Here is a 26,008-nt window from a genome sequence, read left to right on the forward strand (position 1 = left end):
CGATATTATCCTTATCAAATGAAACTATCAGTATTGCAAATTTTCGAATTCGCAACAAGCCGGATAAAGTCGATATGCCTATCAACGTTTCTCAGATTTAAATCAAACGGGATTAATTATCGTGACAGGCATAGCGCCGCGTTTCAACCAGAGGGATGATATTTGAATTGACCGGTCGCGGATATTAATTATAACTCCATGAAAGCGAATATCACGGTGAAAGCGTTTGCTTTCCCAACAAGGATTCCGGACGTGTTTCAGCTTATTTCGCATGGCGGCGCGCGTCCCAAATCACCAATGGCGCAAGCCGATTTCTCTGGAAAATCGAAGTACGCAAAATTCCAGCCATCGTAAAACACGTCGACTTTGTATTCCAATATCAAAGTTCCACTCACGTGGACGCTCCATTTCGAACAAACAATCGTAGTACCGTGGTACATTTTCGGTTGACAAAAACAAAAAAAACAAAAAAATCGTATATTTCTGCGATTGAACAAAGTCTGAACGTGTAATAGTGAAATCCAAAAGTGTTTGTTTGAAGTTCTCTGTACAATTGTTAGAAGTGCGAATTTTATTTTTATAAACACGAAACATTTTTATTTTATTTCTTTCAAACGTAGAAATTTTACATTTTTGTTTTATTCAGTGTAGAATATCTGGGATATTTAGTTCTTGAATTTGTACAATAAAAATCTTTCCTTTAATAAAAGTATAATATCTACCTTTACAGTCTTTTACATCCAGCTAAACTTTTGTATTTGATTTTCATTTCCCAAATCCTCCGCATAATGTCAAGTATTCCACTTTATTAAATTTATTTAATATATATCAAAGCTCAACTTGAATAATTTTATTCTATTGTAAACAACCTCTAATCACGCGAAATGTCCAATTATAATATCGTTATAACATTTGACGATCATCTGGAAATATCATGGGATATTACAGTCTTCGTTAATTAACGTTTCGATTATAACTCGAAACAATAACAGTGGAATAATACGAAAAACGAAAACATCTATGAGAGGCTAGCGTATCTACGTACAACATCGACACATATGCATCGACGATGACTCTTGAAACCACAAACCGCGGCTGCATGTGAACCGACCATAAAGCAGAACTCTAGAGGTAATCTTCATTCATAGAATATTGAATTTTATAGTCGAAACTACGCCACGAATTACCGTGAACTCATCTTGTTTAATCAGTCTGAGATTACTGCTTCCATTTTCCAAGTAACAAAATGCAATCCAAACGATTCTCCGTATCCGGAGTAGCCTGGATTAAAGTATTCCAGAGAATTACACAGATATGACAAATTTCTTAGTCATGGGGATTATAATGTTTTACTTCTTAGAGCCCTGCTCGAGATTTGTGTTAATCAACTATCTGTGTATGTATCTATTATTCTACACGCTTGTGATTATATCAGTGATTTTTTAATAATTGTAGATATTTCACGCCACATATTTTAGATATTCGTGAAAGTATTAATACAAAACCGAGAACTAAGATATGTACCGAAATAATGAAAATGAAGGCTACAACGAAACAAGTATAAAAAAAGCTTCAAAATGTCGAAGCTTAACACATTGTTGACTGGCAATTTTACTAAGAATTTATCTTATGTCGCCGGCTATTTTTTCGTAATTGGATGTGGAAGTAAAACAATATAAATAAACTTTAATAAATTTTATTTATTATTCAACTTTTAATATTTCTCTTTCGTATGATAAACAGTGTATCACCTGCGTGTAATGGTACACAACATCTTTTGCAAATATATCCAGTTTCGCTGCGTCTTCCTTTTAAAGAGTATACTCTACACGCTCTAGACGAATTTGTTTTTCTGCCAGTGACTATTTTCTCTAAGACGTGGTCTCTTAGTTGCCCGGAAAGCCTGAAGGGTGCATTATTATAAGGAGCTATTTTAGAAATTCGAGAAGTGTCAGGTGCAATGCTGCATTCTTTGGAATCCACAGTTATCCATTCTCTAGTTACTTCCAGTAGAAATTTTTTGTATCTTGTTTTATCTTCTGGCAGATAGGTACAGTACATTTTATATGCATTGAACAAGGTGCAGTTTATCACAAAAAATACTAATTTTTTAGTATCACGAGTTTACTCGTGACCGGTCGACAACGTTTGGCCATGAAAACACGAGTTAACTCGTGACCAATGTGTTAAGTATTGTGACTTATGAGCACAAACAACAATTTTAATATACAATAAGGAAACAACATTTCGATTTATTAGTTCTTTATTAAATTCACAACACAAAAGACACTATGATTTGTCCCATTAATTCAAAATGATACCTGAAGTGCATCGTAATAACTAAAGAATGTATCTGACGAATGCTATTCTAAGCTATCAGAAATAATAGAGGGTCTTTCAAAGAACAATATAAAAATGATACGAAACGGGGGAGTCAATATGCTTTCAACTCGCTAATAAATATATTTGTATAATGCAAGAAGTAAACGCAAGCTTTTATTCGTATACTTTACAAAAAATCACTGACATCCTCAATAACACGCAATTTCTATAAGAAAGTTCCACCACTTATTGACAAGTAGTTTTAAAGACTGCAACGTCCTATGAATCTGTAGAGGATTGTTGGTCACTGTAGAGGATGGTTGGTTTGTTAGAATAAGGAGATAACTCACTGTTGAAAACCGTCATGTATATTTGAAATGATAAATAAATTAATACAGATAATAATCGCTCGTTCTAACAGATTCGCCAAAGACAGTATCTACCAGTTATCAACGAATTATCAGCGACCTTATTAGCGATTTGCACGCTGTCTTTAGCGAATCTGTTAGTACGAGCGATTATTGTCTGCATTAATTTATTTATCATTTTAAATATACTTACTGTACTATATATACTATATATACTGGACGGTTTTCAACAGCGAGTTATCTCGATATTCGAACAAACCAACCATCCTCTACAGTGACCAACAATCCTCTACAAATCGTATCGACAGAAACTCCTAAAATTCCTAAAATTGCAAAAAATTCCTAAATGCATTATAACATCGAACGAGCAAATTTTCCAGCAAATGTCATTTTCGCGGGAAACATCTTCCTTTCTCTCTACCTTGGCCTTTCGAACCATAAGGGACCGTGAATAAATTCAGCATGGCCAAAGACACATTGTGTCACGTAGGTGCCCCGGTGTGAAAGCAGCTGCACACCGTTCGTGCATAACGAAGAGAGAGGAGCCACTCACCTCGCAGTCGTCAGGCAAGATTCGCTAATTGGGATTAATTTGCGCTAATTAATTAAATCACGAAATGCTCCGCTGGCATATAGCAGATGGTAGCGGGGCGCGCGCGTGTACACGGTTGATCGAGTGTACGTGTGTAAGTGTGCACGCAACGAACCGAAGCCAGGACTTTGTGACACGCATCGCTGATAAAATCAGCAAGTTATACAGGAGAGAAGCGAGAAGCTGCTCGCGCGGAATCGACGTTTCACCGTCTACGTGTCGCGACTCGATCGGACGTTAAAAATTCGTGGCCGATAAGACGCGTTCTTTGATCAAGTTTCACGAGGTTCCCAACGGTTGATCACTTTTGAGGTATCGAAATTTTTATAATACGGTTGTAACACGAGCGAAGACGAACATTTTGAGAAAGTAATGGGTGACCTTTTGTTTTTCAAGAAATGGGAGAGAAACTTATTTCTGCAAAAATATAGGAAATAATTTTACTGATTTACAGTTTCTCTGTTTTGAATACAAGACATACGAAATAAAAAAGTATAAATTAAAATTTTATTTTACATAAACTATAACGCAGGTAAGCGGTATATTTCTTAGAAGAACATAGATTATCATAAAAATGTAAAATACCCGAAGTTGTTCAAAGCTCAAACACGATGGATATGTCAGGGACGTAGAGAATATGCATGCGTCAAGGTCGACGCATCGTGTGATGTCGATCCATTTCCAAGAATATTGTACTGCTGATAGTCGACACCATAAATGGGTGTGTCATCAGGGTTTAGCCTCAATAGTGCTTTTGAATGGTGTTACGAGCACGTTTCCACGAATCGCGGATGTTATAGATTCGAATTGCCGAGAAGTGACCCGACGCTCTCTGTTGTTGTCCACCGCCGAGGATAGCATGCACGGAGCCGATGAGTCGAAGTCACGGGCTCACGGTGTCCCGTGACACATGCAAAGTGATAAGAATTTTCTAAAAGGGCCTGGCCACGGAGTGAGCAGAGTGATGAACCTTCTGATAAGACGGCAAGAGAACTGAGTGAAAAACTTAGCCCAAAATGAAAACCGGTCAGAAGCTTCGCAATATCTAGGTCGCCGAAAATCAATATATTTACGTATTATCTATTTTTGTAACTGTATATTTGTTTCTGAGTTAAAACTTAACCGTCCTATCTGAACCTAATATAAATAATGAATATGTAAATTCTATAAAATTCAAACTACCCGCCAATCGACATTTTCATTTTTGCTTTGTTTTACCGGCTTTAGAAGAACGGAAATTTAGGACTTAGAAAATCGATTCTCGATTTTCCAGGCAAAATTTGTAGTAGATTTGTTACCAATTACTATTGTATATAATTTAATTTATTCCCAAAATAAACTCGATTTTCCAGAATCGATCGTCTTATTTACCCTAAGGATTTACGTTATTACATATACAGGGTGGTTGGTAACTGGTGGTACAAGCGGAAAGGGGGTGATTCTACGCGAAAATATAGAATAAAATATTTAAAAAAATTTTTTTTCTTTAATTTTTCTATCAAGACAACGATCTACAGTGAGATCCGTTATAACGTACCGCACGCGTACCGAGCAAAAATTCAAAGTCGATTTTCTCGAAAACAAAGCCTCAAACGAAAAATGTTTATTCTATATTTTCGACTTCTTTTCCGCTTGTACCACCAGTTATCAAACACTCTGTATATATAATCGAGAATCGATTTTCTATGTCCTAAATTACTAAATAATAAATGTCCTAAAAATTCAGTAAAATGGCTGTCGGTAAAACAAAGCAAAAATGAAAATGTCGGTTGGCGGGTAGTTTCAATTTCATAAAATTTACATATATATATGTAATAAATAATGACAGATGCACACAATGGCCAAGCTCGTAAATGAAAAACTTGCAATGAATGGACAAACCAAGATTTTACAGAATATAGAACATTTTTTCAAAAATACTATTAGAGGCAAAGTATTGTAGTGATAAACTGTATCGATCGCTTGCTATTAGTAAATTTACCGTGTTGAAAGACAAAGTTATATTTACTATAATTAAAGAAAATTTGGAAAAATTGCTAACATATATAGAGTCGATAGATCTTCAATTATTTCTAAGATTTTTGGCGTTTGAGAATTCGTAGCTGCCCTCAACTCAAGCAAGATATAAGTTATGACTTTGATGCTTCGGGTACATCGGAAACAACATCGAACAAAGTTCGTGAAATTCATTAATTCTTTAGGGAGATACATAATAGGGAAAATGCCTCTGGATTAAACAAATACCGACGACTCTACTGTTCGTGCTTTCAAAAAATTCATTTATCGTGAACAAACTACAAGCTGGTCGAGCTGTCAGTCAAAGTATAAACCGAGGGTAATCCGATCGGTCTCGAACGGAATCAACATCAAACGCAGAACTCTCTGTGGAACTTGATTTTTGGACGTAGAAAAAGCAAACGAGAATCGCCTCTCTACCTTCGTTCATATTAATTACTTTCACAGACGGCTGCGCGGCACGCGTGTGTTTCCTACAGTTCAATAAATACAACGGTAATTAAATTTCTCGGTAGCAAAAATTTCACTTGAAACATCGTTATTCCTGTACATATTCCCGCTGTCTGCTTCGTAGTAAAAATATAACAGAAACACTTCTATTCAAATTTCAAATTTTAATATTAAAAGGAACAACTATATAATTTAGAAGAAATTATGTTGCGCAGTATTTGAAGTTTTGGACCTGTTAACCAAAGAAGGTGAATTAACTCGTCGCTTAGAATGCCAAATTTTTCAATGTAACCTTCAGTTATTTTCAGTTACTTCTTTTCTTTCATGCCCCTTAGAAACTAATTGTATTATATTTATGAGGAATAGAACCAATCTCATAAAAATTTACTTGGCTTTATTAACAATCGTGCAATTATATTTATTAATAATTAAGTAATTGCGTAATCGTAAAAGCTCTTTTAATTAAAGGTAACTCGCTGAACTCGTTAAAACGAATTAATTTATGTGGAATATTTGCGTAAACGTAAAAATTATCATATAACCTGAAAGCAGACGTAAATGTTGGACTCGGAAAACGCTCAGACTGTTTTGGAGTATTACGTACGTCATGTTCATAGGTCGTAAAATTTGTGAAGAAACGAGTTTTAAAAGACGAAGCAACATAATTATAAAGTGAATTTAAATTCGTGCTTCAACTTTTTACAGAATAATCAAATGTGTTGTTTATTACGAGATATTATTAGCCTTCGATATAATAATGAAAAAATGAGACAATATCAAACACGAAAATACGAATTTGCATAAACACGCACAATCTACGTGTATGCAACAAACAAAGAGGAAATAAATTTTAGTTGCAGATCTGGCAAATGTATAAGTTGCTGTAAAACGTTACATCGTGTCATATGGATCGTAAAATTTATATAGACGCTAAAGTTTCATGTTTTAAGAGGCGAGATAATTAAAAGAGAGTTCTACAGGGAGTTGGTAGCACATGAAGAAAGAATAAAAAGGGAGGATTCGACGAACCCCGGTGAAAATAACGATGGAAAACGACTCGCAGATGTTAACTGGTGCTCGACGAGCAGGCAACGCTTTATTCGCAGATTGCACTAGTTAAAAACTGTCGCCAGAAATAACAGTAACATGCGGTGGACTGTATTCGTTTCGTTCGAGCGGCAGGCTGAGAGTTAAATTTGTAAGATGCCGACCCTTACTGTTCTTTTACTAACCTGTTGACTAGAGAATTTAAAAAGAAGAGAGGGGCAAGCTCGTTGCCAATTCGAATTCTTTACTTTCTTCTCCTTGTCGTGCGTATTATTGTTCCAAGTTTTATTCATTTAAGAAAACTGTTAAACATAAACGCGATATAATTTTGTTGCTTTCTTTCTTCTCAAATATTTCTAAAATTCTTTATTTTGGATCTAGCTGCAATTAATCAAATGTAAATAAATTTCCTATAAAGATACGTAAAAATTTGTCCCTGCTTTTTAATATATTTCCTTTAGTTACAATTCGTTGAATGAATTTTCTATGCGAAATATAACATAAATCACGTTAAAAATATATCTCATACTTGGTCGATACCTTCGATACTTTGCCCCTCACATCGATATATATCTCGGTAATACGAATATATTCGAAAAAATGTATTGAGTTGTCCGAAAAGTTTCTTTCGTTTCATAAGGTGATAATAGATGAACAACAATTTCTGTTTTATATTATTTTATTCAATTAGATATGATCCATTTCGTTCATTTCTATTATTATATTCGTGCACAATTCAATAAACTAATATAAAAGAAAAAACATTGTCTGTATTTCCTTATAAAACGAAAGAAACTTTTTGGACAACCTAATATAATACAGTAATTTAAAAGTTAAGTATGCATACTTACCTATACATACAAACAGATTCTTGCTTAGAATATAAAATGAATAAAACATAAAGTAAAACATACTACGAATAAGAATAAATGTCAGTAATTTAACCAAAATTAAAGCTGAAAACTCCCAAGCAATTCAATTTTGCCGACTGTAATGTACAACTTCTATTCAAGAAGCGGTATGTATATAAGATTTCTGCTCGTTCTATCCCTTTCCTTTCACTGCTGAAACACCATCAGATTTCAACGATTATAAAGTGAAAAGCTCGCAGAATTTAATTAAACGATCAACAGCTTTTCGTTCGCGTAAACTCGCTTTCCATTGCAGTCAAACTACAGAACGAACAGGAACTTTGCCCATGGATCGAGCATTTCGAACGCTGAAAAGCTCACGTGTTCCGATCAAATACAGATATCAGGAGAAAGCAGGGTGCTTTTGCCCGAATTAATAATCACAAAACGTCATTAAAGTTGTCGATAAGGAAATGCTGACGCCAGACGCGCGCACTTTTCCTAGCAGTTTTCCTGCCGCGATAAACTTTCTAATTATGAAACTTCGGCCAGACTAAAGTGTATCAGCAGCAGTGGATCAAAGTGATACTCGAGACCAGGCTTGTAAAACTTCTCTTAATATCGGCTATGATATTACAGGAAACAAAACACCAAGTTAAATAAAAAAAGAAAGAACAGCCTTGTTAGGGACTTAATTTTCTCCCAACTTGCTGCTGTATCGAACTGGCTCGATATTGTCAGTAAGTATCGTTTATTCTTCAGAGGATCGGTTCGTGTTTCAGCTTCTTCATTCAAATTTTGAAGAAAAAAATAGAAATACTTTTTTACAAGTTCGATTAACGTATTTCCGAAGAAAACCGAGAAATTTATTAAGCACGTGGTTACGTTTATTTGTACTTTGTAGTTTCAAGACATCCGATACCGATAATTTTAGGAAGCATAGCTTACAATTTCCAAGTTTACTTCTTACTTACCAGGAATGCATAAAAATAGAAAAAACAAATTCTCGCGCGATCAAATATACCATCGAATTACATAAAACTCCTCAAATGAAAGTCATTCTTTTAGAAACGAATTCTCGAACAAGCTTTCGTTTCTCCTTGAATTGAAAAATGCTTTCCGTTCTTACTAAATACGAATAACAATTGCCATCAACAATATCGACCATTAAATTACACGAAAATTCTCAAATAAAAATCACTTTCGTAAAAACAAATTCTCGAACAAGATACCATTACTCGTCCTACCAAAAAACCTTTCACTCGAATTACGTGCGTAATTCTTACTTCCGACGAACATCTAAAAATAGCGAGAAGATATAAATGAAACGAGATACAGCGCACAATATGTATAAAGAACAAGGCTTGGTAAAATTCCTGGTGCAGTAACAGCGTCGTAAAGCATAATCCTGAACCAGTACGAAAGACCATGACCCTGGCCAAGGAGAGTGCGGTCGACGCACGATGACCGTCATAAAGAACCGCCTTCGTGAAAACGCGTTTTCCGGTTCGAACATCGACGGATAGGGCGGCAGCACTGGCCAACAAACTGATAGAACGATGTGTGGAAGGGAAAAGCATCGTTTCAGAGCCGATCTAAATTTAAGTTTCAGATTTATACGCCCTTGCTCGCCGGCCATTGACTTTGTTCGGACTCGTACGCTTTCAACCCCGCCGCCTGCTTCTCTAACCCACCCCCAGTCACCCTCTGCGTGGCCTGGATGCGACTCTAACTCACCATTTTTCCCTCTTATTCCGTCTACAGGGACCGCGAATAAATCATGCGAAACGCAAAGTGAAAGATGACGTTGCCGTCGGTAAATCTTTCGGATTATTCGATTATTTTTATCTTCGAGGTAATTGGCTGGAAGTATTCACGACTTTTGTGATAAGGTTTAGCGTGAATCGAGTGGTTAGCTTAGGCTGTACGTTGAAAGAAAATGAGAGGAGTAATTTGGGGAAGAATTTTCTTTTAAAATGTGTTGGAAAAGAGTATTTATGAGTTTTGATAAGACAGAACATCAATCTTCTGGTATAAAATTTGCTGCAAGTTTTTATATTTGATATAAATCGTTGGTATAAATTAGTAAGGTTCAGTATAGATTTGATGTATTGAGCGTAATGAATGTGTGGGATGTTAAAAGATTTTGCTTTTTGGCAAAATAATCTTGCCAATAAATAAATCTTGTTCAGATTTTTTTAGTATAATTCAGTGTTTTGAATAGACTGTATGGAGGAGGAGGGATGTGCAGAAATACTTTTTTTCTGCTTTTGCTACATGAGATTGAAAATTTTAATATGAGATTTTTGTAAAAATGGCTTCACGACAGAATTATCATAGAGAAATTTAGCGATATGATGGGGTTGAGAGGCACTGATCTATTTATAGTATATGAATTAGTAGTTATATGGAAGACACGAAATTGCGCTAGGTTTTGACTTGTTAGCTCAGAGCGCAGAGTATTTCTGTTATGCATCTTTGTTGTCTGCGATCGTAAAATGTAACGAATGAGGAAATAAACGGCGGTTATTGAGACATAGCTGACGTCAAAGTGTAGTCTATAGACGATCGTGAATGTTATGCATACAGAATTCTTAAAGTTAAATTTTTATGGGCCATTAGATGAAAAACAGTATTATTCAAACAGCAGATATTGACGTCATTTTGAGCTGTAATGCTTTATCCAATTCTTTGTGTATCTTATTAAATAAACAGAAAAAGTTACGAATAAAGCTAATTTCCCTATAGTATATATATCCCCTTGAAAATTCGTACTTCAAATTAGATTTCAAATAAAAATTTGCCAATTTCATCTACTTCGTCCTCAAAATTCATCATAAATATTAAAATTAAATTTTAATCGTAAAATTGTTTGCAAATAAATATATCTATATTTATTATCTGATAATATATAAATTAATAATAATATGTAAATAAGTAGCGTTAAACTCTCTCACGTATACAAGTCTGCATAAAAAAAGACGAAAAACTACGCGTAAAAAGATCCGTAGAAAGTGGCGATAAATATCCCCGAGCAAATGATACGCAAAGTAACAAATATAACATAAAGAGTTAGTAAGATAAATATTGTCAACTGTTCTTAAATTAAATTTCCTAACACCCAAACAACTTCTATATTTCACACGGTAAAAAGACTAAAATATCTACGAAGAAACGAAAGGATTGCCGAGTTCCGGTATCAGAAAAGTTTACGAGCATCATCGAATCAACAGTATCAACGCGATCACGAAAATGGCACGCAAACAGCTGTGTCGTCTCGTTGAAAGAGGAACAGCGGAAAGACTCGGGAACTCGAAACACGTTGGCGAATGCTACATCCAAGTATCCCTCATCGATTTGTACAAACGAAAGGTTACACATAGTTTCGAGCGATGTTGCGCGAGGAACGCAAGGGAAAATAGAGAAAAACAGGAAGCATGCAGCTCCAACATGTATAATTCAGACAAGTTCCTTCAAACTTTGTCATCGTGCGTACCTACATCGATCGTATTCACCGCAGTCGGTGTATAAATATTTCCGTATGATGAGATGCGCTTCCACTCTATCGTTCCGGTGATCGACGAGGTGATGAATCGTGCATTCGAAACTACCGGCGTTACACCAGGATTTGCAACGTTTATCGCGCGACGAATGGCCTCTGTTATTGAAGCTTTACGACCGAACCTGCGGATGGAATTTAAAAATCGCGATCGAATTGGAATCGCAGCCTTTTTGTATTTGCAGATTTTACAGATCGTGATATAGAATAATTGAGCTTTTCACCGTCATGTACAAAGTAAAATTAACAAAGTTTCTGTTATGCTGTTATACCCACGAAATTTAAAAATTACGATCAAGTAGAATCGGAGCGTTTCGTATTCGCAGATCTTGGATATCGCGGCATAGAATAACCGAGCTTTTTACTATCGTGAACAAAATAAAATTAATAGTCCCGATCGAATATCAATTTTATTACGGTTCAGACATCGTCAAGCATCTTTCGATGTAAATTTATAACATAATTGACGGCTTGAAGTGACAAATGATGTAAATTTCAGAAAAAGTAAACGAGCATTTTTTGAAAAAGAAAACGTGTAGATTCCATTTATTTATCTGGGAAATACGGTAGGAATAGTTATAAACGTTAAAATAATTTACTTCAGCTTTCAAAGCTATTCTAAGATAGAGATACGATTGTGGTTGAGAAAGACGAAAATAGGATATATGCGTAAATAAATACATTTTTCTTGTCTCAACTGTAGGCTAAAATTTTTCTTCAAATACTGAAAACAATTTTTAATATTGCAACTATTGAAATTACCAACTTTAATGGACAAACAACGATATACTTCTGTCCAGGGTACACACTTTTATATAAATGAAATCTCACAAACTTTCCAAGAAAACTTTAATAGTAGCAAGCTGCTCTTAAAAAGAGCCTGCCACGGTAGAGTTTCTTAAGCAGGAAAGCGTACAAATGTGCCGGATTGGTTGACAGAATTACGCGGCAGCTTTTGAGAAAGAAAATTCAGCGTTGGCCATTATACTTGGTCATAAATTTCGCAAAATCTCGAGCAGTTCCTTTAAGTTTCATTCTCCTTGGGTTTTCCTCGCCCGTTCTGTCCAAGTCTATATTCTCCTTCGCTTCCTTTTTCTTATGCCTCTCAGTGGTAAGAATCACGCGAAAGAACCGCCCCGTAGCACGCCGAGCGAAATAAATTCGAAGCATCGTCGATAAAATATCGCTGCCGGTGTAGTTTATCACTAATCTCGAAGGAAGGCATGGCTGACGGCGTTACTAGCTCGTAGAATTGTAGTTGTTAACCGTTTCAACAAAAATATAAATTGTTATCAACAAGTTATTCTTATGGAATTTTTTAAGCTTCTAAATTGATAAATTTTTACATCATTACTTACATACTTCGAAATTAAAAACTTTCAAATTTTTTATTTAGCGTAAACTGTTTATCTGATACAATATTTCTATACAAATTACTCTAACAATTCCCTGTATTCTACGACAAGTTCGTTAACAAATCTAGCAACTCCCTTATATCCTTTTAAGATAAAATCATTCTCGAGCTACGTGGGTGTGCGTACCGGTTGGGGAGCAACCGACAAATGGAAACTTCGAACCGCGCAGTATCCATCCCATCCGCCCCACAAAAGTAAAATCATTCTCTTCACTCGTTAACACATCCGTAATAATTACCACGGATTTTTATGTATTTGTACAAAATCTAAAGATGTAAAAGTATACAAAATAATATGGAAAAGCATATGAAATATTTAAATTAGAAATACTCGTATCTTTTAATAGATAGGACGAATCTCTATTTAAGTTCTATTTCTCCAGTTGCGCCCACAAAGATATAAACCGAAAAATAAAAATAAAAATCCGAAGTCTATCGATAACAAAACCTAATTTAATCACGTTTTCCCCTATTCAGCAGATACATATCTCTAACATCCTTGGAATACGAATTCCTTGAGCCTGCTGACTAAACTTAATCCACCGATTCACCGTTTTCTTTCGCCGCAACACAAATCTTCATCAGCCTTTAAACCTTTATTTTCCATTTCCACATCTTCGTGCACGCAGAGATAAACCCTGAAAGATTTTCTCCGACGTCCGCGGACATAACCGAGCAATAAAAACTCCTACACCAACTTTCGTTACCCTGGCGCTGTTGCTCGAGTAAAACTGAACGGGAAGCTGTGCGGCTCGTCGCCCAAGGAAGACGTAACGGCGAACGGAACCGCGCTTTTTGCGGCCGTAAATACGGCGGAACGCGTCTGTAAACGTCGATGGTTCGCTCGACGTAAGGCAGGTAGTTACACGCTCACTGCCATATTTATTTCACCGGCGCGCCAAGATGAGTAATTTAACTGTGAGACGTTTTTCAACTGGACCAACTGATACGCGTTTCAATAACAATAACAGTCAATCGATAACTCTCGTTCGATCGACTCGCTATTATTTACGGATGTGCGTTATCATTCGAGCGATCGATAACCGAGGCTCATTGCCAATAAAATCAACCTCGTTCTGACGATTATTCGCAGTGACGGATCGGCTCGGTGAACCTCGAGTCTTTATGCAACCCCATCGGGCCGCTCCAGGCACTGATAAATCGTTCTACATCGTGGAACGACGTTGGCTCAAACTTTTCAGAAACTGACTTCCTGTAGAAAGTATGTATTAAAGTTGGAGACTGAGCATTGTAAGTTATATAGAGCGAGTCGTGCAAAGCTAATGGTGTCCTGCACGGGTATTGAATTTCTAAGATTGATATTTTATTCATGACAGATATGCATACACTGGAGGAAAGGGTTAGTGTACTAAAGGGCACTAAACTTTAATCAGGTCCACATAAAGTATATCTTAACTTTGCTTCGATCTGGGGTAAAGATAGAAAGCAGTGTGAGTGTTTGGGTGTCGTTGTATTATCCACATATATATATATATATATGTCGGAGATGAAAGGAAAACCGGAGCCTTCCCTTTGCAATTTTGAGGAAGCCTTCTAATGCTTTAGCCTAGATTTTATCATAACTGTAATTAAGCAATTGTCATTTGTAATTGTTTGATATTTGTGAAAGCGAAAGTGGGTTCGAGGTGACAACTGGTCGCCGAACGTAGCCACGGTCACGGGAAAAACGTTTTGCCTGACGAAGGTGTGGATCGGTTGTATTGTTCTCCCTAGAAATCACATAGAATTGTACTTTAGAGATGCTGATATAATGGGACACACGTTGTATTAGGAATCAATCTCCAGACAGAAACTGCCTAGTATCGGCGTTTGGATCTTTCTCGATGTTTCCAAAGAGTATACAACAAACTTTTGACAGAAATTGCCTAGCAACAACGATTGGAACCTTCTCGATGTCTCCAGCGAGCATATAACAAACAAATGCAGTCGTATAGCGAAAAAGATTTTCATCAGATATTTATTCGTGTGATCGCCTTGGAAAGTACATCGAGCAATTTACCGAGTGTTTCAGTAAACGTATTTTTTTTGTGTTTTAAAAATTATTTTACGCATAGTAAAGAGTTATCCCGTTGACCGTAAATTCGTTTGAACCCCGGAACATTGTTAATAGCGTAAATTAAATTCATTATTCGTAAAACCTATCAATCGTTAATCTCATCAATCGTTAAATTCATTATTCGTAAGATATATTATTCGTTCCTCTTATTGTTCGTTAAACTTATTATTCTTTAATCTAATTATTAATTAAACTTATCATTTGTTAATCTTATCATTTATTAAACTCATTATTCATAATATTTTGTTAAATCTTGTTTATTCGCGTAAATATATTCTCTGCTTTGTAAAACAATGGCTAATTCAAATAAAGAATCATTACGCGCCTTAAATCCTAATGATAACCCGACATATATGTATATGATTTTATTATTATGATGATTCTGTTAACCGGGGATGATGAGCTCGATCATTGAAAAATGGTATTATAGCTTGTATATAATATGAATTGTACATGTACATGTGTATAGTATGAATTTAGTAACGTCACTTATTGCTGGATTTCTTTATTATTTCTTCCCCGATATTATATGCCACTAATTTATTTTGCTCGAACCTACTAAAACTCCATAACTTGAAAACCCTTAAATCTCTTAATATCCAACTTCTACATGAAAAATACGAAACATAGACACCGTTGGTCTTCAGCAACCCTTGGCGTAAATTCGAAAAGTTCTCCAGCCTTCGCCATAAAATTTCTTCCAAGCTTTCTCGATCGCCAAATTAAAAGCCCCAGAAACGTAACGCGTCGATCTTTTTCAAACCATCCCATAAACCAGCAACAGCAACTGCCTGGAAAAGCCTGTGCGAAAAAAGCGTCGCGCATCCAGCTGGCTGGAAAAAAAATTCGTTCAATTTCGCGAGAACTTGCTTGCACTGTTGGGGATGGGGATAGAAAGACGAGAAGACGTACGAACTTACCAGCTGCAATTGAACTAAAAAAGCATGGCGAGTAATCGTTACAAACAATTAAATTAAACGACGAAAAAAAGGGAGTGGCGAATGGCGTCCGGACGCACGCGGAGTGGTAATTAAAAGTGAGACCATTAATTCGGCTTACGGGGGCTTGGGTGCGTTTGAAATTGTTTACAAACTAAAGTACACGTCGCCGAAGCTTTTAAACGTTCGTAATTACAGGCAGCCTGGTGTCGGGTTGCAATTGAAATTAGAATAGCGAAACGACAAACTGGTAATAAATATAAACGCTCGAATCGATCCATCTCTCCGTGTCTCATTCTCTTCTCTGCATTCTTCCCTCTCTATGTCTTTCTATCTTTGTGTATAATAGGGGGAGGAAGAGACATTTTCATGAAAAAAGCTGGGAAAATTGGGCGACACACGCGAGGTACCCGCGAGTGAATTGCATTCAAATTTTTATGAAGCCCCCTCTACCCCGTTTAAAACGGGTAAAGCCCGGGTTTCGGGCATTCGAACGTTTCAGCGAGCAGAAAATTCACATTTTATTGCTGCTTTACGGGCTATTTTCGCATGGCTCGTTGAAAATGTCCCTTCATTCGTGTTTAAGCTCGTTTGAAGGAGGCACGAGCTTTATCATTGCTGGTGGGCGTCAGATTCCACGACATATTTGGACAAATTTTGTATCGTAATGTACCGTGTGACGAATTCACAATCAAAATACATAGGTGAAAGGATCGGGAAAATATTCTTGTGAGCGAGGTTCGTACATCAATCGACTAATTCATTTATTAGTTGAAGTATTGATACATATTAGTACCTATCATAATATTAAGTCGTCCGAAAAGTTTCCTTCATTTCATAAGGAAATAATGGATGCACGACATTTTTCGTTTTATATTACTTTATCGAATTACGTATGATCTATTTTTTTCTATCAAGATAAAAATTACAACGTTCGACAGATTAGGTTTCATGTTCGTATAAAGATGCATCGTTGTAAAAATTGTGTCTGTAAAGGAAAGACACTTTTCGGACAACCTAATAATATAGGCATGTAAGTTGTAAATAATAACCTGGTAGACAGCAGTCTTTGACATTTTTTTTATAATTGTAATTTTATAATTTTTGTAATTATTTGTATTTGAATATTTTTGTAATTTTATAATTGTCGATGGACGTGAGTATTTTTCGACAATTTTTAGATTACAATTTTAATTTGTGATGAATTTAGAAACAGAATCTGTAACACGTAATGAATTTAGAATGAGAATCCGGGATATGTGATGAGTTTAGGATCGGAATCCGTGATATGTAATGAATTTAAATATCAGAATGTGTAATACGTAATGAATTTAGAATCAGAAACCGAGTAAAATCGCGAGCTACATGTAAATTCATGCATCAATAAATCGCCGCTTGCTCCATACGATTTGGAGTATCAGTATCACATCAATCATCGTTATATTTAACTAAATCATCTGAACAAGCTCATCGTCATCTTATACCTATTTTCCCTATTAATTTTCAACTGTATGCATCATAAATATTCCATCATCAATATTTCTAAAACAATTAATAAACAAACTGTCACACAACGTCCAAACTGAACGATCTACAATAGATGAATAGTACGGATTTATTAAACGACGTTTCCATCAATATTATTTTATTTTTAATCTATACATATATTTTAAACTTTGACAAGTCATACAGACATAGTAACGAAAATCTATAAACGTCCTAATATTTGATCGATATTGGACTAAATATTTGCTTAAAAAATCAATCTTTTGATCAATATTTTGTTAGAGCAATTTATATCGAGTTTATGGGTGAATATCATTTAACCTTAATAATCAAAATAATAATAATAATAACACGTTGACTGCGACGTCACCCATATTCGGGTGACAGCAAGGTTTCTAGCAGGACCGCGTCACCCGTATTCGGGTGACGCTTATTTGACTACTTGCGAAGGATCGTCGTAGGTATTTGAAAAGATATAAAAGTAAGTAATAAATAAGTAAGTAATACTTGGAAAATAATAAAACTATTGAATTGTTATAAAAGTAATACGAAAATGGTTTATTTGAAAAATTACTTAGAATGTAAAACTTTAAAGCATTCTATACAAAGCTGAGTTTGGTCGGGATAATTTGGACAATAAGTTGTTGTTTTCTTTAAATTCTCCCGTGTCTTTGATCGGTCCGTTTGACGTCTTTTATCTGCATAACGTAGTTTACATGCGCGTCTAATGCTTCTTCCGGAATCATTTTTCCGAGCGGCGACATTATGCTGATTCCGTCGAAGACAAGGATTTTTTCTATTTTCAGACAAGCTTAATACTTTTGTAGCTAATAATTCTCTAAATCTTCTAATATTTACATCCTTCCTTGTTGCAATTTTCTGATACAAGTAAGTTTATTATTTCGTTATCAACGAACAGCTGAAACACATCATATGGATTGACATCGCCAGGTAATCGCCTAATGATGCCGTCTGTCTCGGGACAAGGAACTGACTTCTGCCGACCACTAAATTCATTCCATTCACCAAATTGAATTGTACTATCCACGGTATCATCAGTTCTTCTTCCTTCCTTAATGACCAGTTCTTGTAAAATCTCGTCAACAGTATCTTCATTACATTCAGTATCACTACGATTGCACTTATCAATATCCGAATCAGAATCAGACGATGTAATTCTATTTATATTTCTATTTCTAGGAAATCTGATTTCTTCCTCATCGCTGCTATCCGAATTTCTATAAGCCTCGTAAAAGCTTTCTTTCTCACTGCTATCTGATTCACTAAGAAATAAGCGTTCCATTTTTCTTTTCGACATTCTAACGAATGAGGGCAGAGATTTTAAATTATCTAAAATATTGGTAAGAGTACCTAGTAGAGTACGTTTGGTACAGCGGCACTCGTGACCTGAAGGAGACTTTATTGAAAACACGCGCGGCAGTCAACGTGATAATATGTTGCAATTTTAGCCCCCAGCGGGCCATAAAATGGACTTGGTTTAAGAAAAATCCACTCATTCGTCCCTCCACACCACAGTCATGTCGCACTTTGTATATCGGGCTAACCTTAAGATTAATTTCTCTCTAACTGCCTTATATACTCGCAACCTAACGCCATTATTACTTTCAATCTCCTTCTCGTGATCCCTCATCGTTATGCTAATATCAGCATCCAAATATAATTAGAAAACTTAGCGAGAATACAAAAAGGTACATATACGAATACATGGAAATATATGTGTAAACATAAAACAATAATCAAACTGTACTTAACGAAATTTTTGGGTTGGCAACTAGGTGATTGCGGATTTTGTCAATAGGTGACCTTAGCACATTCTTTTGTTTTGTCAACGTGTTCAAAGCACCTAATCTATATTGTTTTTTGTTGTTTGAACTTCCACCTTTAATTTAGTAAAAAATTCTATCGATTAGTTATTTAATTTTGTTTTTATCTCAATTTAAAAATGGAAGAACAAGACGCGTATTTCAGACATATTTTATTGTGTTATTTCCGAAAAGGCAAGAACGCATCGCAAGCACACAAGTTATGTGCCGTATATGGGAGTGAAGTCTTGAAAGAAAGGCAGTGTCAAAATTGGTTTGCCAAATTTCGTTCTGGTGATTTTTCACTGAAAAATGCTCAGCGATCTGGTCGTCCAGTTGAAGTTGATAAGACCCATGTCAAGGTCATTATTGATTCAAATCGTCATAACACAATGTATCGCATACATGCATTAAAAAAAATTAAAACAGCTTGGCTATGTGAAGAAACTCGATTTATGGCTCCCTTATCAGCTTAAGGAAATTCAGTTGATGCAACGCATTTGATGAAACGCAACTAAATTGACCCATTTCTGAAACGACTGATTTCTGACGACGTACAGTGGATAGTTTATAACAATGTTAATCGAAAAAGATCGTGGGTAATGCAAGATGAACCAGCCCAGACGACATCAAAAGCTGAGATTCACCGAAAAAAGATTATGCTGTCAGTTTAGTGGGATTATAAAGCAATTCTGTACTTTGAACTTTTACCAAGAAACCAAACGATCGATATAAACGTGTCATACGTACGATTCAAACTGAGCGATGCAGTTCAAGAAAAGCGGCCTGAATTAGTAAATCGTAAGGGTGTTGTTTCCCAGCATGATAATGCAAAGCTCCACACATCTTTGATCACTCGCCAAAAATTATTGGAACTAGATTGGAATGTGTTGTCACATTCACCACATAGCCCTGACCTTGCGCCTTCGGATTACCATTTATTTCGTTCCATGCAGAACTCCTTAAACGGTAAAATTTTTAATGACATTGATGATGTAAACTCACATTTAATTCAGCTTTTTGCTGACAAAAATCAGAAGTTCTATGAACATGGAATTATGACACTGGCTGAAAGATGGCAAAAGGTGATGGACAAAAACGGACAACATCTAACTGAATAAAGTTATATTTCTAAGCAAAAATATTGAATTTTCCTTCTTATTTAAAATACGCAATCACTTAGTTGCCAATCCGATACATTAGACTTACAACACGTATGGAAATAGATTTTAAATGATCTCTAGAGTGCCGATATCTTTACTTTGTTCACGTGGCTGCACTAATTTAGCCACTGTGTGTCATCCTAAACTTTCACCTCAAATAAAACGGAAACAAGCAACTAAATACATCGTAATGCTTGTACCGAATTAAATCTCGTTCAACGAGTCCTCTCAACCGTCTTAAAAGTCCAACATCGTGGATTAACATGAGAAGTTGGTGGTGGTAAAACATTCAACAAAATTCAGGGGTGTATTCCGTTGGCACGATGCTGAATTCGCCATCGATTTCACGGTGGTGCGAGCCAGTAGTACTTGGAAAGAATCCCATTTAATGGTGGCAAGCTAAACAGCGAAAGTTCGTCCCGCGGAGAAATACTTATGCAGTTCGATCGATTTTAAAAGGAACACTCGGCGAACTGAGAAGTTCCACAAGTCGATGGACCCGTTGCCACTTGTTGAATGTTTATAAAGCGCAATGTAAGTCTAAAGTGGCCACTCTTGATATTTTCCGTTACACGTGCCACTATAAAGGAACAACCATCGATGTATGCAAATCTTCCCGCTTCTCCTCTTACCTGTGCATGATACATATCGTGTGTGAGAAATCAACTTCATATTGATGTACAGGTACTTCAGATTAGCATAAAGAAGGTTGGATTTGCGTGGACGATAGTTGAAGTAGAGCTGACTGTACAAAGTGGGAATGTACAATGGCAAGTTTATGAATAGGGAAATGATTTTGTCTCAAATTGTATTTATATACAATATTGTTGAATTTTAACTATTTGTCTGGATATTTACCGTTTGAAATATCAGAAAAACACGAGTAGGATAAAAGCAAGAATAACTAAAATTTTTCAAATTTTTCTACCGTCTTTTCTTTCATAAACTCCGTCTATTACAATATTTTTCCTTGTTAACTATTCGCTGAAATATTCACCCGTACAACTATAAAAACACACGAAAAAGAATAGGAAGGAAGAAAAATAAAATTTCCAAAGTTTTTCTACCACCTGTTCTCTCAAACTCCGTCGAAGCGCTTCCCTTTAACTATTTGTCTAAATATTCTGCCTTGCAAATATGAGAAAAATAAGGAGAGACAGAATAAAAAGGAAACTAGAGTTTTTCTACCACCATGGCCGTCCAATTTCTTCTAAAATTATTCGCCAGAAACGAAAGGAAAAGAGGTTATCGAAATATGAAAACGGGGGAAAATTTACATGATATCTCGCTGGCTCATCTTCGATTTCCAACTTTTGCATGCGACAAAACGACCCGGGTAATCTAAAACAGAGGAATCGGACGTTTCTAATCCGGATCACGCGTGTCCAGAATGAGATCCGAGTTCGGAATGGGATTCGAAACGATGGCCAGAACGAAATGAACCCCCCCGTCGACGTTTTTCCATTCGAATTTCGACGCAAGCTTTGCCTTTCCCCTTCCTCTTCTTCCACCTCCTCCTTTCTCCTTTTTACTTTTTTCTACGGGTGAAAAACGGTCATGCAGCCGGGAAATGCGAGAACTCGCGTTTCGTGCCACGTATTGGTGTTTATTTTCGAGGAGACGTAAATATTCTGCTCTTTTTTCCTTCACCTTTTTTCCCCTGAACCTCTTTGGATTCGTTAGATATGCATGGTTTGTAGATTCGATTTAGTCAAAAAATGTTGCCACGGTATATTGTCGGTTTGTGAGATAAAATACCAGGTTTTCTGTTCTTCGCAAGTGCAAAAACGTTTGAATGGAACATTTACGATGGAAATTTCTGTGTATGTCGATGTTGCGCGTCTCGTTATTGGAATAAATTGAGATATACCAAAGCAACGAAGAAATTGAATTATTTATGTAATTTGTGTTAATAGTTACTTATTAACAAATTACTGACCTAGTGTTACTTCTTTCGTGGCTAAAGTGTGGCCAATAGCTTTGAGTAAACAAAAATGCCTTATATTTATTTGAATTAATAATGAAAAATAATTCATCCAATAATCATTAATATATCTATTAATAATTTTCTTTATTTCCTACAATAATCTACCTTTTCTTATCCTCTATTCATGGAACTTCTAGCGCGAAGAGTGTTACTGTTATGAATGGTAATTGAATTGTTCATTGTAAATTCAGTTCTCACAATCAGAAAGGCTACAGGTCCTTATGTCAGATGACCTAATAATTTACTTAAATCCTCATAATTGTTACATTTCCCAGAATATATTAAAAGTGTATTAAATACAATCTGATTACAAAGTTGTCGTAGAAAATAAGTTTAATCAATAGCGAACTAGGTAAATGAATATTGCAATATTATTTAATATCCTTTGAACAATTCAAATTTTATAAATAAACTTATAATAAGTTGTCGAAATAATCACGGTGATCCCAATTTTACACGCATGATTATACGTATTATGGAACTAATTGAGTTATCATAATCTCATCCTTACCCTACTCTAGCAGAAATTAAAAAAGAATTGCAACAGATTTAAAAAAATAGCTTAAAAAAATTAGCTTGTTTTATATAAATTGATTTCTCGCGTTATTCTATAAGCAAAATAAGTATGGCAAGATGATTGGAAATCCAATACTTTTATTCCAGAAATTGATTGTAAGCACTTAAATATTTCGCAATTAATAAATTAATATAAAATTTTCTGTTTCTAATCTAAAATCTTTCACGTGTTTCTTGGTGCTTCTAAGGCTACCCCTTCCCTATCTGTGGCGCTAACGATAAATAATATTATTAGAAGTATGTATACACAGTTAAGAAATAGAAAATAAGGAAAAATGAGAATGAGAGGAGAGAAAGGTTAAGATAGAATTGTAAAACAAGGATTGCGTGAACCAAGTCCATTTCTTGGTCATGCGGGGTGAAAAATAAAAAATATTAATATAATAATAATTTCAATAGCGTAATACCTTGTTAATCTAACTTTTTAATAATTATTAATTCAACAGACGAATAATAAAAATTGTTGACGGAGCGAAAATGGCTTTGATTATTTCCACAAGCTAATAAAGCAGAAATTGAACGCGATATACAATAACTACAAAAAAGAAACAAATTCCTGGTCTTATTCATTAGCGGAGAAAACAATGACGTTGGTATTCAGACAGATCCAAAAAGACAATAGAGTTCAGGCTATATTGTGGTGCCCTCGATACAAATACAGCCTGGATAAATATGTTTTGAATTCCCTTCCTTATTGCGTTCCTCGTCACTTTTTGTATATGGTCGTACCAATGTAAACATCGCGTTTCACGATCACTTTGTGTAAAAGGTACAATCATCGTGGCCGTGTACCATATGCCTTCGGAACTTTTTCTATTTACATTAAGAAAATATATCATTCCTATTCAGATGTCCTTCATACTCTCTCAGTGAAATTCGATCCCCGGAAAAAATGAAACGTATCTTTTATGTATACTTCGTAATAATAATAAACCTTGGATATTCTAGAAATTGTTCAACGATTAATCTTTATTTGACATTAACTTTACAATAATTTTGATTTTGATATTTTGTTTTATGTTAAATAATTATATTAATAGAAGATTACAGGACAAGCATGTTAAGTACATGTTATGTATTATGTATATAAAGTTAGTTTATAATTAAAAAAGAATATTTTAATATTAAGTAATAGAAATACAGAGAAACTGATAGAAAAAATTTGCAAATGAAACGTTGCATTAACATAACCTTGATCGTTAATGGGTTAATGAAACGAATTCGATTAAAATAAAATTATTTTTGTTTATATTTTTCATTTCCAATATCACAAATAAAAAATGAAATACACTGCCAATAAATAGAATTAATAAGAATTATTCAACCTATTCATCCCAAACGTGTTCTCTACATATCACTACAAACGAAGATTGATGAGACACTCATAATAAGTATACATTCATTGATTTTCTAATTTTTATATCGCCTGTTGATTAAAAGTGGGTATTTCAGTAAAACTGAGTTGAAAAGCAAAATGACTTTTCATGTAGTACCTTTTAAAAGTTGGTTAAAGCTTTAGATAAAATAAACAGCATAACTAATATTGTGCTAATTAGACTGTGCATATTTATTAGACTGTGCAATTTCATATTTCTATAAATGCAACTAAAAAAATAGAATCTATATATATTCGTTTCATTTGCTAACAATCACACTGGTCGTTTTATTTTGAATATTTTATACATTTTCATGCATCATCTGCGTTCTCTATACTTTTAAATTTATTATAAATGCATAAAGGTTCGCAATCTAGTGATAACTGATATTTTAGTTTTTAAATATTCACATAGGCAATAACACATTTCTTCTATCTAAGATAATTGCTAAACAAAGTAAAAAACAGTTCGGTAATATAGGACTGACGTGCTGAATTTTAACAAAAAAACTGCTTTCCTAAAAAAGCAAGAAGTGTAATTTATCATGTTTCTTCTCTATGACCTTCAAATCATCTAATTCTCAAAACCTTGAATGTCACGTTGAATACATGAATCTTTCAACGAAGTAAGCTTCTCAAATAAGAAACTGAAGAAGAACGTCATTCACCTTTCAAAACGGAGGCGAGGAGTAACACGACGAACAGTAGGCACAGTTTACTGCAGCTTCGTCGTTCCATCATGTCCTTAAAGAGGAGAGCACACCACGACACCACAGTCAATTACGGACGCGCGAAACGCCAGTCGAGAATCTATCCGCAGTGCACATTGTTCACAAGTCGAAACTAGTCCCAATCGTATAGTTACACGAATCAATTCATGAATTGTATCAACTACAAAGTATTCTCACACTCTTTTCTCACGAATTCTAATTCAGGAGAACTATAAAAAAAAATGTGTCCCGCGAAACCGATAACAAAGTCAACCTCGAATTGTTTTGTTCACACGTACGAAATTCTGAAGCATCGTATTCCACAATCGACAAAGATTTATTTACTCGATTTATCAAATGAAACGATCGTCTAACACGACTAGAAAACTCAGTTCAAGAATTTCAAACAGTCGATTCAACAAATCGCACGAGCTTCACCCTTCAACGAATTCGATCTATTTGAAATTAACCAATAGATCGTTTGAACAAGCGAAACGTTGCAATTCGCGTTTCTATGAAAATTTAGATAAAGGAACGCAAATTCGCGCCGAAATCTCATCAATGTTTGTTAATTAACCTTTATTTTTTACACTAATGTTTTCCACCACTATGAACGTTAGAGCACGATTTTTAGTCAAATAGCCGAGTAAAAACAAAGAGACAGTTGAATCAAAAGTAACCGTAACACACGTGTCTTCACGAACCAGTGAAATATGCGAACATAATTTAGTTTTTGTTTGATTCGTTCGACAACGAGTATTATCAAGCGTGAATAAGAAAGCATGTAACGAAGTTCAATTGTATCACATTTAGTATGGAATGTTTACCGATTCGAAGCACTTACGACAGTACACGATCGAAAGTATATCGAGAGGACAACGCAAAATACCTTTACCCTTAAACGTATCGCGCGACACTGACTGTCCTGATCGCCGTGGCCGACACTCGACACGCTTCCGAGGCCAGATGGCGCTGCTGTTGCGACGCGTTTGATAAACCAGGAGATGCCGGCATTCGACTCCGCGGCCCTGTTGCAACAAGTTGCAGCGCGTGGCTCTTCGGCTGCACGCTTCGGGAACGTGCATTCATTGAATGCAATCCGCACGTACGCGGCCGGCATAACAAAGTGCAATCGACTGCTAGCCGCCTCTGCAGAACGCGATTGTAATAAAATTAAAACTGCCCTCTCGCGTCCCCTACGATAACGGACTGGCCACCTTGTCATTCTTGACGG

At 35.5% G+C, this 26,008-nt stretch overlaps 1 protein-coding gene across 2 annotated transcripts in view; it reads right to left on the reverse strand.

Annotated features, from left to right (window-relative positions):
• The window catches only part of LOC117235285 (tyrosine-protein kinase transmembrane receptor Ror), a 350,830-nt gene extending 325,058 nt beyond the window's left edge, over positions 1 to 25,772 (reverse strand). Inside the window, exon 1 of one of the 2 annotated variants that reach the window (XM_033497157.1) lies at positions 24,733 to 25,769. In XM_033497157.1, the coding sequence (XP_033353048.1) occupies positions 24,733 to 24,805 (73 nt within the window). In that variant the 5' untranslated portion in view covers positions 24,806 to 25,769. Of the gene's footprint in view, positions 1 to 24,732 lie in introns of both variants that reach the window. The other variant, XM_033497158.1, reaches the window with a different exon arrangement.
• Positions 25,773 to 26,008: the final 236 nt, after the last annotated feature.

Source organism: Bombus vosnesenskii, unplaced genomic scaffold (genome assembly GCF_011952255.1).
Source record: "Bombus vosnesenskii isolate JDL3184/JDL3185 unplaced genomic scaffold, Bvos_JDL3184-5_v1.1 scf7180000013315, whole genome shotgun sequence".
In the NCBI taxonomy this organism is placed as follows: domain Eukaryota; kingdom Metazoa; phylum Arthropoda; class Insecta; order Hymenoptera; family Apidae; genus Bombus; species Bombus vosnesenskii.